We start from the raw sequence: 14891 nt of genomic DNA on the forward strand, positions 1-14891 counted from the left end.
TTTTTGTTTCTAAATAGTTGCAGTCTTCCGTCATGCTTGCATTCTCAGTTCTGTTAGTAATAGTTAGTGTCTTCAGTCTATGTCAGAATACCTGGAGGGGGTCTCCTAGTTCACTGAGTGGCATTATGTAAGCATGAGGGTGAACATGGATAGACTGTTACATAATGGCTTTGTGAGCAAGTATATATATGAGTGTGTGTGCACATGTCTTGTGTGTGTCAAGTAAGTGCTTGCGTAAAAGAGTGTGTGTGTGTGTGTGGCACACAAATGTATTCTTCTGGAAGTGACCAGATGTGACACAAAATCATACTTTATGAAATATGGAGGTTCACACACACACACACTTACAAACCTAAGCTGGATGAACAGCACGTGCACACACACACACACACACACACGCACACAAATATCCAAGGTCCTTGAATAGAACAGCAAGCATAAGCCCAATTCGAACAAGACTAGTTTTTCCTTAGCAGGTTATGTGCATTTGTGTTTCACAGACATACTTTGTGATTTTAATCCCATGCGAATGAAACATGTCTATGTTTTTCTCAGACAATCTCTATGAAATATACAGAGAAAAAAAAATCAATCTAAGCACTATTCGGACAGGACATGGAAATCCGAAGTAAGTCCTTTCTGAAATCTAGCGTAATACCGTCAGTAGAGGAATGACTGTGATTGAAGTATACAAATATTTTCTCCTAATTTATCTTGACCTTCCAAGAATACAATAACCAAAGCTGCATGGATGTGTGCATCACAAAACCCAGTGAAATAGACATCCTCTGTTAATAATTGTAAGTCAAACATTGTTTGGAAAACAAATCCCATCCGAATGGTGCTATAAACGTATTGTGTCGTGCATTAGGGGACTGTGGAGAAGCTATGAAATACATGTTTATGAGTTCTTGTTTTAACATGTATGTGTGTGTGTATTGAGACAGTGTGACCAGAATGACCCTGAGCAGAACTGATATGATTAGCCAAATGGAAGGCTTATCGTTTTATGGTTTATTTCCTGTGTGCTGACTCTGTGCGGAGAGGATAACCGCCTGCTAATTTCATCAGATTTTAATCAAGTGTGGGATGCTCACCACATGTCACACACATCCATCAGTGAAGAATTGTGCGTGTGCGTCATGTTTGTCTGTTATTGCGCCGCAAAATCACAAATTATTATAATCAAAGTAATTTAACATTGTAATAAGTAATTTTACAACTGCTCATTGGTGTTCTGTGTGTGTGTCTGCAAATATGTGTGTATAAAAACATCACCTCCCAAAATCCAGTTTTGCATCCCAAGCTGTCTTTAACCTAGTTTCAGTTTCGTGACATAGAGAGACTCAAATCAACATGGTTAACTCTTAAAGGAATAGTTCACCCTAAAATGAAAATTACTCATGTAATTTACTCACCATGTCATTCAAAAACCCACATGACTTCATTCCTGGAACACAAAAGGACATTTTGAAGAAATTTCACACTGCTCTTTTCCATACAATGAAATAATCATGTTGTGGCCAGTGGTTGTAAAGCTACAAAAGGATAAAAAGCACTATACAGCTTCTACAGCCATACGATAGCTTTGAATGAGGAACAGGCAGCAATTTAAGTCATTATTTAGTGATAAACTTCTCCTCCACTGTATCTCTGAAATCTCATATTCGCACTTTCTGCATATTCAAACTTGCCACGTCAGATATGCGAGAACCAATGGAATTTGCAGCGTGTATTGATGTGCTTAGTTTGAAAATGCATATAAGTGAATGAGATTTCGTAGCTATGTGGGTCATTGACAAATAAGGTATACCAAGGTGATACAAATGAAAAGTCTTTTTCAAAAATCTAGTTTAAAATGTGTCAAGTTCATAGAAATGTAATCGTTGTGTCCATGTTGGTTTTTATACATTTTTGAACATTTCAGCATTTTCTACAATACAATTATTTAATGGCTTTAAAAAGTGGTGTAACCATCAAGTAAAAGGTAATACTCTACTTCAGTTGTACCTTGAATACATGTTAGAGTACACAACTTAATAATTGATTTCAAACATATTTTTTAATTTAAAAAAGTTTTATTTTATTTTTTTATTTTATTTGTTTTACAAATATGAATTTTTGAGTCATAAATATCTGTAAGTTTTCTTAAATATCTCTAATTGTTTTAGGGTTACTCCATTTGACCTGAACAATATGTGCCTTTTCATAAAAATTTGAAATATCTGATAGTTTTAAAAATGTGCATGCATTTATGAGGGTCTGAAGTGGTCCTCTCTGTTTTCTTTTACATGACAACAATGGCTACCTGCAAACACCACTTGACTTTGATTTGGTGGACTAAAGTCTTATGAATTTTAATAATATTAAAAAATGGAATGTTTTTTGGGGGGGGGGGGGTTCTCCCCTTTTCTCCCCAATTTTGTGTAGGAAACAGTATGTGTGAGCTAGGAATTAAATTAAACTGTCCTTATTCTACATGATTATTATGTAAGGAAATGTATAATGGAATTAGTCGCGTTCGACAACCATTATAAGAAAGATAAATCACAAATAATTTGATTATTTGTCTGAATAAAATTCTCCACCATTAAAATCGTAATACAACATCTCATTGTATTCGCTCACAATTTCTATTGTAAGGAATTAGCTTTAATAAGGGAATTATGATTAATTCACTTATTGGAGTAAAAATAATATCACACATATTTAGGTATAGCTTTGAAGCGAAATCTTTTAAAAACAGGAATGAGATTATTTATCAAAATATACCACAGTCAAATTATCTTTGAATACAGACAAACTTTATTGCTAATCTAAACATAAAACTAATCTAACACATACAACATGAAACAGGTTGGTGAATAGTGACAGAATGTGAAATAAATGATCAATACATAGAAAATGAACTTTATGGAGTCTGTTGACAATGCCTTAAGAACCATTTATCCCTCTTTGAGTCTAAATCGATTTGTAATTGGATTACCCGAAGTATTTAACTAATACACCAGTACTTTGAGCAAAAGTCTGGAGATGTACTTGCGTGTCGTTGCATTTCCTTGTGTTGCTTGGTTCTTTGGCGTTTGAAGAAAGTTCATTCTGTCGATGTCTTGGACTCTGTAATGATCGCGGATAGTTATTGTCTTGATGGATGATGAGGTGGGCTTTGACTCCCGTTGGGTGTGTGAACCGTAGAGCAGAGAGTGAGAGGCTTCCTCGGGACTTCGAGTCCCTAGTTTTCCTTGGACTCTACATGGCACGGAGGCTGCGGAGCTTAAGAGAGCCGAAGAAGAGAGGAGACCAAGAGACAGGACCAAGAGACGAGTTCCAAAAAGAGGATTCCTAAGAGACAGTTTTTCCTTGGTAGGAAAGTTTTGAACTGAAATTGGCCACACCCCAAAGGTGTCCTAAGCCAATCAGAAGTGGCTTTTCAGAGTCACATGGTCGACTGGTCTGTCCTTTTCAAAGTTGATTTACGATCCTTTTTGTGGAGGATTCTTACAAATTCCCACTCAAAATATTGCATGTTTAATTATGAACTTTTATATCTTGAAAACGGTGAAAGAGTCATGACATTCATTGTCATCAATATTCTCTATGTAGCATTTACAAGCATTTACATACTAAATGTGACATACTTTCATGACTATTATACGTGTAAGTAACAAAACATGAAAATCCCTTATTACAAATCATACTGGTTAATTCATTGGTTTTACAACATGGATAAAACATTACACGTTATGAGAAACCTGATTGTCAGGGTATATTATCAGGTTAAGCCTTGAATAGTTATCATTCTTATTAGAATGAGATGAATAATACAAGATTAAAGATTATAATCATTGATTTGTCAGTTATAAGTGATTACAAATAACTACACATATTTTAAAAGGTATATTGGCTATAATCATTAATTTTTCAGTTATAAAAGTGATCACGAGTCATTTTCAAAATTATCTAGCAAGGCTAGGTATGGTGTATATTTTGGTCCAAATGCATTCTGTACATTTTAGAGGGTTAACTCAGCAAAGTACTGTGACTTTGTGTGAAATGTTCCTGGATTAAGATAAAATGTGTTAGTATTAGGATCGTGCAAATCTGAGGGTCTTTACATGGAAATCTTTCAAAGAAATCATGCTTTAGCTCTGTGTGGAACTTCAGAAGGTCATGCTGAGGGGCCTCTCTGACCATTGACCTTTTTTACTTTAAATCATGCCGTTTCAGTATCTTTGACCATTTTACTGTCCAAAGGCAGGCCTCCACAAGGCTTATTGGTGCCTAGTCCTTTAATTTATGATGTTGAGGAATTCCAGGATTAAAAGGTTGGGTTCCCTATCTGTCACTCACTCGACGTTGTCGATGTAGTGACACTAGGAGTCACTCTTGGGAGCCCCAAACACAGGTCAATGAGAATTGGCGAGTGGAATTTGCATGCCACTCCCCCGGACATACGGGTATAAAAGGAACTGGTATGCAACCACTCATTCATATTTTCTCTTTGGAGCCGAGCGGTTGTATTCAGTGCACTGAATTCAATTCCCTCCAAAGATGAAACCTCAAAACTGCTGGATTTACGGTGCATTTCAACGTAGGTTTACGTTGTCCCTGACGACTGTGGCCTGCGGTGCCGCTGGACAAGCTGCCTCCACCCTGCATGCCATGGCTCTCCTGCAAGTACACCAAGCCAAGGCGCTAAAAGAACTGCATGAGGGTAGTTCTGACCCGAGATTGATGCAGGAACTGCGCTCGGTGACCGATCTCGCTCTCTGGGTGATGAAGGTCACGGCGCGGTCTCTCGGGCAGGCGATGTCCACCCTGGTGGTCCAGGAGTGCTACCTTTGGCTCAACTTGGTCGAGATGGGAGAGGCGGACAAGCCACGGTTCCTTGACGTCCCCATTTCCCAGGTTGGCCTGTTTGGCGATGCTGTCGAGGACTTTGCCCAACAGTTCTTGGCGGTGAAGGAGCAGACGGAGGCCTTACAACATATCCTGCCCCGGCGCGGCTTAAGACACCGCACCCTGTCTGCTTGTCGCCAAGGGCGTCCTCCTGCAGCAACAACACCGGCTTCGCTGCAGCCCGCCCCCTTGGCCCGGCTCCGGCGTGGAGCCCTCTGCAGGAAGCTGACGCCACCCATCTCACGGCTGGCCGCTAAGAACCCGAGGAAGGCTTCGAAGCGCCCCCGAGACAGGTGACCTAGGGGCGAGGAGACCCACTTCTCTGGGGCTGGTCGACAGACCACGCCATCCCCCGGTGGAGGGCCGGGAGGAGAATCGTTTGTGTCATTTTTCGCCGCATGCCCAGGAGGCTGCGTCACCCAAAAGCCTGACAAAAGAATGGTTCCCTCGTCTCCTGGGTCACATATCCGGTGCGCATGGCCGTCGTCACGACCACCGTCCACCGTCCCATTTTGGCAGGTATGGCGCTCCAGTGGCGGACCCCCTGCCCCTGTGCGCCCAGCTGTGGCACAAACATGCCCACACGGGATTGGTTCCAGTGGACTACAGGGACGAGATTCCTCCTCCCCCCTCCTCGGCCAATCTTATGGTGGGCAGCAGGAGCCAGGTAAGGGCTTCGATGTCCCTGGACTCAGCACGGCCACGGGGCTCGAGTCCCTTCGACGTGGCACCTTGAGCTCCGCCCCGCCGCAAGGCCCCACCCGCCAGTACGTCCGACGTGATCATTCCCTTGGTCCCCCTCGCCCGGAGTTTGGGCGCATGGCTCGTGCTTTCCAACCCGTTGCGATGGCTGACACGGACCGTCCGACTCGGCTACGCGTTTCAGTTCGCCAGGCGCCCGCCCAGGTTCAGCGTGTCCACTTCACCTCAGTGAAGGGCGAGAACGCCGCTACCTTGCGTGCGGAGATTGCTACCCTTCTGCGCAAGGGCGCGATAGAGCCTGTCCCTCCAGCCAAGATGAAGAAAGGGTTCTACAGCCCTTACTTCATCGTACCGTAGAAAGGCGGTGGGTTACGACCAATCCTGGACCTGCGCATACTGAACCGGGCTTTGCACAGGCTCCCGTCCAAGACGCTGATGCAAAAATGCACTCTAACAAGTGTCCGGCATCAAGATTGGTTTGTGGCGGTAGACCTAAAGGACACGTACTGCCACGTCTTGGTCTCACATCGACACAGACCCTTCCTGCGGTTTGCCTTCGAAGGCCAGGTGAACCAGTACAAGGTCCTCCCCTTCAGCCTGTCCTTGTCCCCTCGTGTCTTCACGAAGATCGCAGAGGCAGCCCTTGCCCCGCTAAGGGAATTGGCGTACGCATCCTCAACTATCTCGATGACTGGCTAATGTTGGATTGGAGAGTTGCTGTGCGCACACAGGGACCTCGTGCTCCGGCACCTCAGCCGACTGGGGCTTCGGGTCAACTGGGAAAAGAGCAAGCTGTCCCCGGTTCAGAGCATCTCTTTTCTCAGTTTGGAGATGACAGCGCACCTCACGAACAAGAGCACACAGTTGGTGCTGAACTGTCTGAAGGCATTCAGACGGAGGACAGCGGTTCCACTGAAACTTTTTCAGAGGCTCCTGGGGCATATGGCATCCTCAGCAGCAGCCACACTGCTCGGGTTGATGCATATGAGACCGCTTCAGCAGTAGCTTCAGACTTGAGTCCCGAGATGGGCATGGCGCCGCGGGACTCATTGCGTGACCATCACGCCGATCTGTCGCCACCTCTTCAGCCCTTGGACTGACCTTACATTTCTACGGGCAAGGGTTCCCCTAGAGCAGGTCTCCAGGCATGTCGTGGTTACAACAGATGCCTCCAAGACGGACTGGGGCGCCAGATGCAATGGGCACACAGCCGCCGGCTCCTGGACTGGCCCATGGCTGCGTTGGCACATCAACTGCCTAGAGTTGTTGGTAGTACTGCTCGCCCTGCGGAGGTTCCGGCCATTGATCCAGGGCAAGCACGTGTTGGTCCGGACAGACAACACAGCGACGGTAGTGTACATCAACCGTCAAGGCGGTCTACGCTCCCGTTGCATGTCACAACTCGCCCGCCGTCTCCTCCTCTGGAGTCAGCAGCGCCTCAAGTCGCTACGAGCCACTCACATCCCGGGTGACCTCAACACCACAGCGGATGCGCTGTCATGTCAGGTCACCCTCAGGGGAGAGTGGAGACTCCACCCTCAGGTGGTCCAGCTGATTTGGAGTCGATTCGGTCAAGCACAGGTAGACCTGTTTCCTTCCCGGAATCCTCCCACTGCTTTGGTACGCCCTGACCACGGCACCCCTTGGTATAGATGCGCTGGCACACAGCTGACCCCTGGACTACGCAAATATGCGTTTCCCCTAGTGAGCCTACTTGCACAGACCCTGTGCATGGTCAGGGAGGACGAGGAGCAGGTCGTCCTAGTAGCAACCTTCTGGCCCACCCAGATGTGGTTCTCGGATCTCACGCTCCTCGTGGATTGACGGTCTCAGATGCGGAGGCAACTGAGATTTGTCCTCCGCCACCCGGATTGAGGCTTGGATCACTATGCCACCATGAGGATTTAGAGTGCATTGGGAATTAGGCATTCCAAATTGGGGAGAAAAAGGGGAGAAAAAGTAGTTGGGGTAAACTATTCCTTTCATATCCTGAATCTGATATTTAAAACAAAAATCAGGTCCCTGTGCTGATTGCTCAGCTTGTAAGAATTTGTCTACGGTCCAACATAATTAGATTATCAAGATGAAGTGGCCATGGTGAGATTGTGCTGCTTTGTGAGCTTTATCTAAATCTGGTCCCAGCCCTACCTAAATGAGCTCAAATCTCATTACCAGCCTGTGACATGCAGAGAAACTGGAGGTCAGTGAGAATGCTGGGAAATTTCTATTTGCACCCCCCAAAATCTGGAGCACTGCAAAACTCTGCATTGTTTGTGATTGCACCTCATGCATGATTCATTTGCTTTTACTCTAAATTTATATTGTCATAAGGTTACATTCTAAAATGTCATGTAAAGTTATTTTGTATTCTGGTACCTTCTGAAATGAGCAGTATCAACAATCCACAGTAGGGAGAGATGTTGAACAGATAAAGTTGATTGACATTGAAGGTGCTGTAAGCGATTTTAGCTGATCTGCAACTCCACCAGACCAGTCATTGAATTAGCCACGCCCCCTCTTTCCAAAACCCAGAGCGTATTTGGGCTGCCTTGTGAACACGAACAGGCAGAAAGTCCTCTGATTGCCTAAACTAACATCTTTTCCCCCACTGTTTCACGTGATATTTCATGGCACCTATTTCAGTGATATCTTACAGGTAATAGGGACGTTTTCTGCATGTAATTTCATAAAAATAAAAAAAAATTACAGCACCTTTAAATCTGTATTTTGTTTTAAACAGACCTTGATCTCCATTTGGGCCCTTCACTCCCAATTCCACATTGATTACGTCTTGCTTTATAACTTGTGTTCAGCAAATTTTATTCTCTTAGAACAATGGCAATATCTCTCTATCACACACATACACATATTCCCTAGTCCCCATCACACGCACAGCATTTATGAATCACAAACACGATGGAATAAAAGGAGCAGCTCAGTTCTGTTCGTCATGAAGATGACTTCGGCTCTCTCGGCTGTTTCCTAGGTTACCCAAGCTTATTCACGTAACCTTTTCTTCGGTAAAAGGCATACTCTAAAATCTCTTCCAAACCTGTGCCTCTTTCATTTCTCTCTGCTGATCTCTTTCAGAGTGCCGTTTTTTTTTTTTTTTTTTTTGCCTTTTATTAGACGATTCAAATCAAGGCATCTGATCTTAGTCATTAGTGGTGCATGCAAAGGCTATTAAAGAAAGCCTTACAAAAATCGAGAGTTCTGGCAAACCCCTGTGTTAAACTTGCCACAGATTTACCACTCATTTTCACATGCAAATGAGCTTTGAGGCAAACTATTCATTGTTACCACAGGCTTAAGATAGAAGTGTTTGCCAGCAACGGCAAATTGTCCATTGTTGCTAAAGGTTTGCTGCAGGTTTACTTCTACTTCTACTTTGCATGTGTAAATAATGAATGGCAAATTTACAGCAAGTTTGCGATAACTCTTGATTTTTTTAAGGGAATATTCTGGGTTCAGTGCAAATTAAGCTCAATCAACAGCATTTTGGACATAATGTTAATTACCACAAAAAAAAAAAAAAAAAAAATTGTATTATAGTATAGAATAGTTACAGTAAGGTACTTATAAAAGAAGTGAATGGGACCAGTCCATAAACACTAAAATACACACAGTTACAAAAGTATAACCACAAACATAAACATTATGTGTTAAAATGATTTTAGTGTGATAAAATCATGGATTTACTGGCATTACGACTGTTACCAGATTACAGGTTTTACCAGTGTTAAATCGTTATGACAACAAAATTGTAATATTGGATATAACTTTACACAAAGGTTAGTAAGTGATTTTATGTTTATGTTTACATCATGCTGCTATAATTTTGAAACAGTGTGTATCTTTATAAAATGGTCACCTTCATTTCCATTAATAAAGGTTTTACAGTAGGGGGCCTGGGTAGCTCAGTGGTAAAAGAAGCTGGCTACCACCCCTGGCGCTTGCTAGTTCGCTGAGTGACAGCAGCCAGGTCTCCTAAGCAACCAAATTGGCCTGGTTGCTAGGGAGGGTAGAGTCACATGGGGTAACCTCCTCATGGTTGCTATAATGTGGTTCATTCTCAGTGGGGCGTGTGGTGAGTTGAGCACGGTGGGTGGCGTGTAGCCTCCACATGCGCTATGTCTCCGTGGCAACGCGCTCAACAAGTCACGTGATAAGATGTGCGGGTTGATGGTCTCAGACGCAGAGGCAACTGGGATTCATCCTCCGCCACTCAGATTGAGGCAAATCACTCAATCACACAAATCAGAACATTCCTTCAATACTGCTCATACTTAAAGTTAGGTTTTTTATTTTATTTTTTTATCCCCTTTTCTCTCAATTTAGAATGGCCAATTCCCACTACTTAGTAGGTCCTCATGGTGGCGTGGTTACTCACCTCAATCCGGGTGGCAAGTCTCAGTTGCCTCCACTTCTGAGACAGTCAATCCGCACATCTTATCACGTGGCTCATTGTGCATGACACCGTGGAGACTTCGCATGTGGAGACTCATGCTACTCTCCGCGAGAAACGCACAACTTACCCTGGCCCCATTGAGAGGGAGAACCACTAATCATGACCACAAGGAGGTTACCCCATGTGACTCTACCCTCGGTCATGTGACTGGGCCAATTTGGTTGCTCAAGAGACCTGGCTGGAGTCACTTAGCACACCTTGGATTCGAACTCGTGACTCCAGGGGTGGTAGAAGGTTAGGGATTTGAACAAACCCCTAAATATTGAAGTTTATAATTTGTGTTGCAGACATGAATGATACCTCAACTCCCAGCTTGTGGAGAACAAGGTTATTTTTGTAAACTAAAAGGAAGAAGAAAACTACTGATTTAAAAACTGAACTAAACTAAGAACAGTTATTAAAAAAACGAACTGAAATAAAATAATGATCATCAAAAATAATTGGATTGTTTTTATAATCATCAAGCTCTGACTTATCACATAGCAGAGTTATCTGACCTGTGTGGCTGTTTATATGAAGACCTACAGATTTCTGTATGGCGTGTGATGCGTGTGAGGTTAGCTGATACTGATAATGATGACAGAAACATGAAAGATGGCTGGTAGGAAACAACAGAGCCTTGTGTGGGATTATTTATTATTATTTGCAGTTTAATTATGAAACTGGAAATAGCAAATGCATTGTTACATCCAATCGTACAATTTGTGGAGTTAAAATTAAAGGGAAAAAATCCCACAAACCCAAAAGTGCATTTGTAAAGCAACCATCGCGAGGAGTAAAAATCATTAATGGCTAAAGATACGGGAAAGGAAGAGTACCATCGATATTAATGAAGTCTGTATTAGTAGCTCTCAACTTGGGAAGAAGCAGACATTGTGCAACAGACTCTGACCTTGTGTTTACAAAGACTGATATTTGGGTGACAAGTTAACATGAATTTAAGAAATACGAAAATGCAATTGTAGATTTGTTTGTTGAGACTAGTATGTCCACTAGACTGTGTGATTCGGCAGCGTTCAAAACTTTTAATGCTGTTCTTAACCCCAAGTTCATCCCTCCAAGTGCTGCACAAATGAATGCCATGATTGCACTAAAAATGCAAATGGAAACTCGCTGTGTAAAGGAAATGCTGAGAGAGAAGCGCAAAGTGACTGTAGCCTATGTGTAGATGGATTGAGGAAAAAAGGTTTGACTGCTTCATTTTTGGGTAACTTTGGAAGTATACTGTTAATTCCTAAACTATAATTACTAAAACTGAAACTGAAATATATAAAAACAAAATAGAAATATGTCCACAAAATAAAATAATAAAAACTGGAATTTAGAGGAAAATTGAAAACGAGGTATGCTACTACAATTTTAAGTGATCGGACTTTCAGTTTTAACCTGGCAGATGATAAACAGGTGAAAACATCCAATAGACTTACTTTGAAAGTGGGACACATGCCTTATCTAGGGACCAGTATATCATAGTCTTGGGGGTGGGCTCTTTGAACTTGCTCCAGTAAGCAACCACCCAGAACACCCTAGCAACCTCATAGCATTACTCTGAAAACCTCTTAGAACACCATAGCAACACCCTGACATTGTGGCCGTGAGTTCTGAATGGGCAAGCACCCCTCAAATGTATTTATAAGTATTTAAATTTAGTTTTGTTTGCAATCTTACAAAATTCTGTGTTTAAAAAAATGTTTTATTAAAGTTGTGTTGTGAGCTGATAACTCATGGCAGATGAATAAAATTTTAGAGCCTCTTCAAATAGTGGTGGGAGTTTGTTCCACTTTTGTGCAGCATGGGCAAAATATATAAATAATACAAATCATTCCTCCCGCAGAATATGTCATTTTAAATGAGTGCAGTTGGAGTCATTGGACTTTACACCTCTGTTTTAAAAGAGATGAGAAAAAAATATCTATTGATGAATGTTGTTCATATATCAATGGATATTACCACTGGCAAATCATTTCTGCTTTAGCTGAATGCGATTGAGTTCGGCAGTAATGGCTCGACGGCAGGTTTAATATGCCACTTACACATTTAAATACAGTAAGATTTACAGCTCTCTTATGCCATTCCAATGACGGCCCTCCATGTAATTGTGACCATTAAAAAGGAAAATATTAGGAAAATTCTAAAAGATGAAAACATACTGTGGACAAAATAATGGCTTTTTGTTTAATATATTGTTTGTATCTGTGGTGTTAATAGGGTGATTCATTGAGAGATGAATGAGGTTTTTATAGCTGGTCTCTGACAAATTATATTGTGTACCTTTGGTGTTGATGCTTGTTTTGTAGTATAAGCAAGTGCACAGGATCCAGTGTATCACTTTTTAGGTGACCAATTACTTGAGAGCAATTTGTTACACTATGACTTAGTATACAAAAGTTAAAGCAGATGTAACTTTTTCAGTGTTAAAATACTTTCTTCTATCCCATCGTAATATGCAGAGACAACTGTAAGTAAGCCATTCATAGGTACATTTTCTCGAAAACTGTAAACTCTGTGTCTGTGGCGCTATAAAAATTCCTGTGTTTGTTTTGAGCGACACGCTTAGATCCCACCCAATAATGTTACTTAACCAATAGTGTGAGTTGAGGGCGGGACTAACTGACTGGTTGAACAGCAGCAGATGAGGGGCATATTCAGAAAGCTGTTTTGAAAACATTGTTACATTTTTGCAATTCCATTCGGTGGCGCTAGTATTGCAGAAATCACATACTTTAGCTTTAAAGACCTCATTAAAGGAAAATGTGGCTTTTAGTCCATGTCTTTTAGCTTTGAGGTGTTCAATATGCTAGTGCACTCCTAAATGCTGTCAAAACAATCTTTTAGCAGATAAAGTATACAGTACATTTAAAATATAAAAATAAAATAAAATGTAAACAAAAATATATATATAATACTGTTTCACATACTATTTTAAAACTAGTACATAGCATACAGTATATATTGTAAAGTATGTAGGACTCAAGAATTCCATTCCAAACATACTGTAGCTACGGTGTGTTTTAAACTAAAGGAAATTAGTCATTTATGAAAAAATAACAAACCCTTTGATATGTCCCGCCCCAACTTCCTGTTTCAATAGGAAAAACACTGATCAGCCACAACATTAAAACCACTGACAGATGAAGTGAATAACATTTATTATCTTGTTATAATGGCACCTGTCAAGGGGTGGGATATATTAGGCAGCAAGTAAACAGTCAGTTCTTGCTTTTCATGTATTGGAAGCAGGATAAATGGGCAAGCGTAAGGATCCGAGCAACTTTGATGAGGTTTGAAGGCCCAAATTGTGATGGCTAGATGACTGGGTCAGAGCGTCTCCAAAACGGCAGGTCTTCCTTCGGTATGCATTGGTTAGTACCTACCAAAAGTGGTCCAAGGAAGGACACGGTGAACCGTTGACAGGGCCAAGGGCACCCAAGGCTCATTGATGCATGTGGGGAGCGAAGGCTAGCCCGTCTGGTCCAATCCCACAGAAGAGCTCCTGTAAGCACAAATTGCTGAAAAACATAATGCTGGCCATGATAGAAAGGTGTCAGAACACACAGTGCATCGCAGCTTGTTGCGTATAGGGCTGTGTAGCCGCAGACCGGTCAGAGTGCTCATGCTGACCCCTGTCCACCGCCGAAAGTGCCTACAATAGGCACGTGATCGTCAGAACTGGACCATGGAGCAATGGAAGAAGGTGGCCTGGTCTGATGAATCATGTTTTCTTTTAGATCATGTGGATGGACAGGTGCGGGTGCATCGTTTAAGAGAAGAGATTGCAGCAGGATGCACTATGGGAAGAAGGCAGACCGGCAGAAGCAGTGTAACGCTCTGGGCAATGTTCTGCTGGGAAACCTTGGGTTCTGGCATTCATGTGGATGTACTTTGACACGTACCACCTACCTAAAGATTGTTGCAGACCACGTACACCCCTGTATGGCAATGGTATTCCCTGATGGCAGTGGCCTCTTTCAGCCGGATAATACGCCTTGCCACACTGCAAAAACTGTTCACGAATGGTTTGAGGAACATGACAAAAAGTTCAAGGTGTTGACTTGGCCTCCAAATTCCCTAGATCTCAATCCAACTGAGCATCTATGGGATGTGCTGGACCAACAAGTCCGATCCATGGAGGCCCCACTTCGCAACTTACAAGACTTAAAGGATCTGATGCTAATGTCTTGGTGCCAGATACCACAGGACACCTTCAGAGGTCTTGTGGAGTCCATGCCTCAATGGGTCAGAGCTGTTTTGGTGGCACGAGGGGGACCTAAACTATATTAGGCATGTAGTGTTGTGGCTGATCGGTGTATGTCAACACAAGTAAATTTGCTGAGTTTGGAATGGCATACTACCCATTCTACTCTTACTACCTCTGCCATATATGTCTATGGCAGAAAGAATAAGAGTAGTATGGTAGTATGCCATTCCAAACATTGTGTTCTTCAAAACACTTCATGGGGTCTTTTCACACCAAAAGGCAGGAAATTAATTATGCACAACAGTGCCATTGTGTGACACATTGTGTGGCATTTGACCATTTATTGCTTTTTGAAAATCTGAACATTCCTGTAAGGCTGACATAATTTGTTTTATTCATTTGTAACACACAGTTAATGTCTAATTGGTCCTCTTTTCATAGGTGAACCAAGACAATGTTGTCAAAGTTGGCCACAAGCAAGTAGTCAACATGATTCGTCATGGTGGCAACAACTTAATCATCAAAGTCGTGACGGTCAGTCGAAATCTGGATCCTGATGACACAGCTCGAAAGAAAGGTAAACTGATTTCTCGACTAACGCTTTCAATTAAGGAATATTTTAAC

The 14891-nt window shown here is 42.4% G+C and overlaps 1 protein-coding gene across 1 annotated transcript in view; it reads left to right on the plus strand.

Annotated features, from left to right (window-relative positions):
* Positions 1-14891, plus strand: part of LOC127435624 (SH3 and multiple ankyrin repeat domains protein 2-like) — a 158109-nt gene that overhangs the window by 131545 nt on the left and 11673 nt on the right. The window contains exon 18 of the mRNA XM_051689219.1: positions 14709-14844. Within this exon, the coding sequence (XP_051545179.1) occupies positions 14709-14844 (136 nt within the window). The remainder of the gene's footprint in view (positions 1-14708; positions 14845-14891) is intronic.

The sequence above is a fragment of the Myxocyprinus asiaticus genome, chromosome 46 (genome assembly GCF_019703515.2).
Source record: "Myxocyprinus asiaticus isolate MX2 ecotype Aquarium Trade chromosome 46, UBuf_Myxa_2, whole genome shotgun sequence".
Classification (NCBI taxonomy): Eukaryota; Metazoa; Chordata; class Actinopteri; order Cypriniformes; family Catostomidae; genus Myxocyprinus; species Myxocyprinus asiaticus.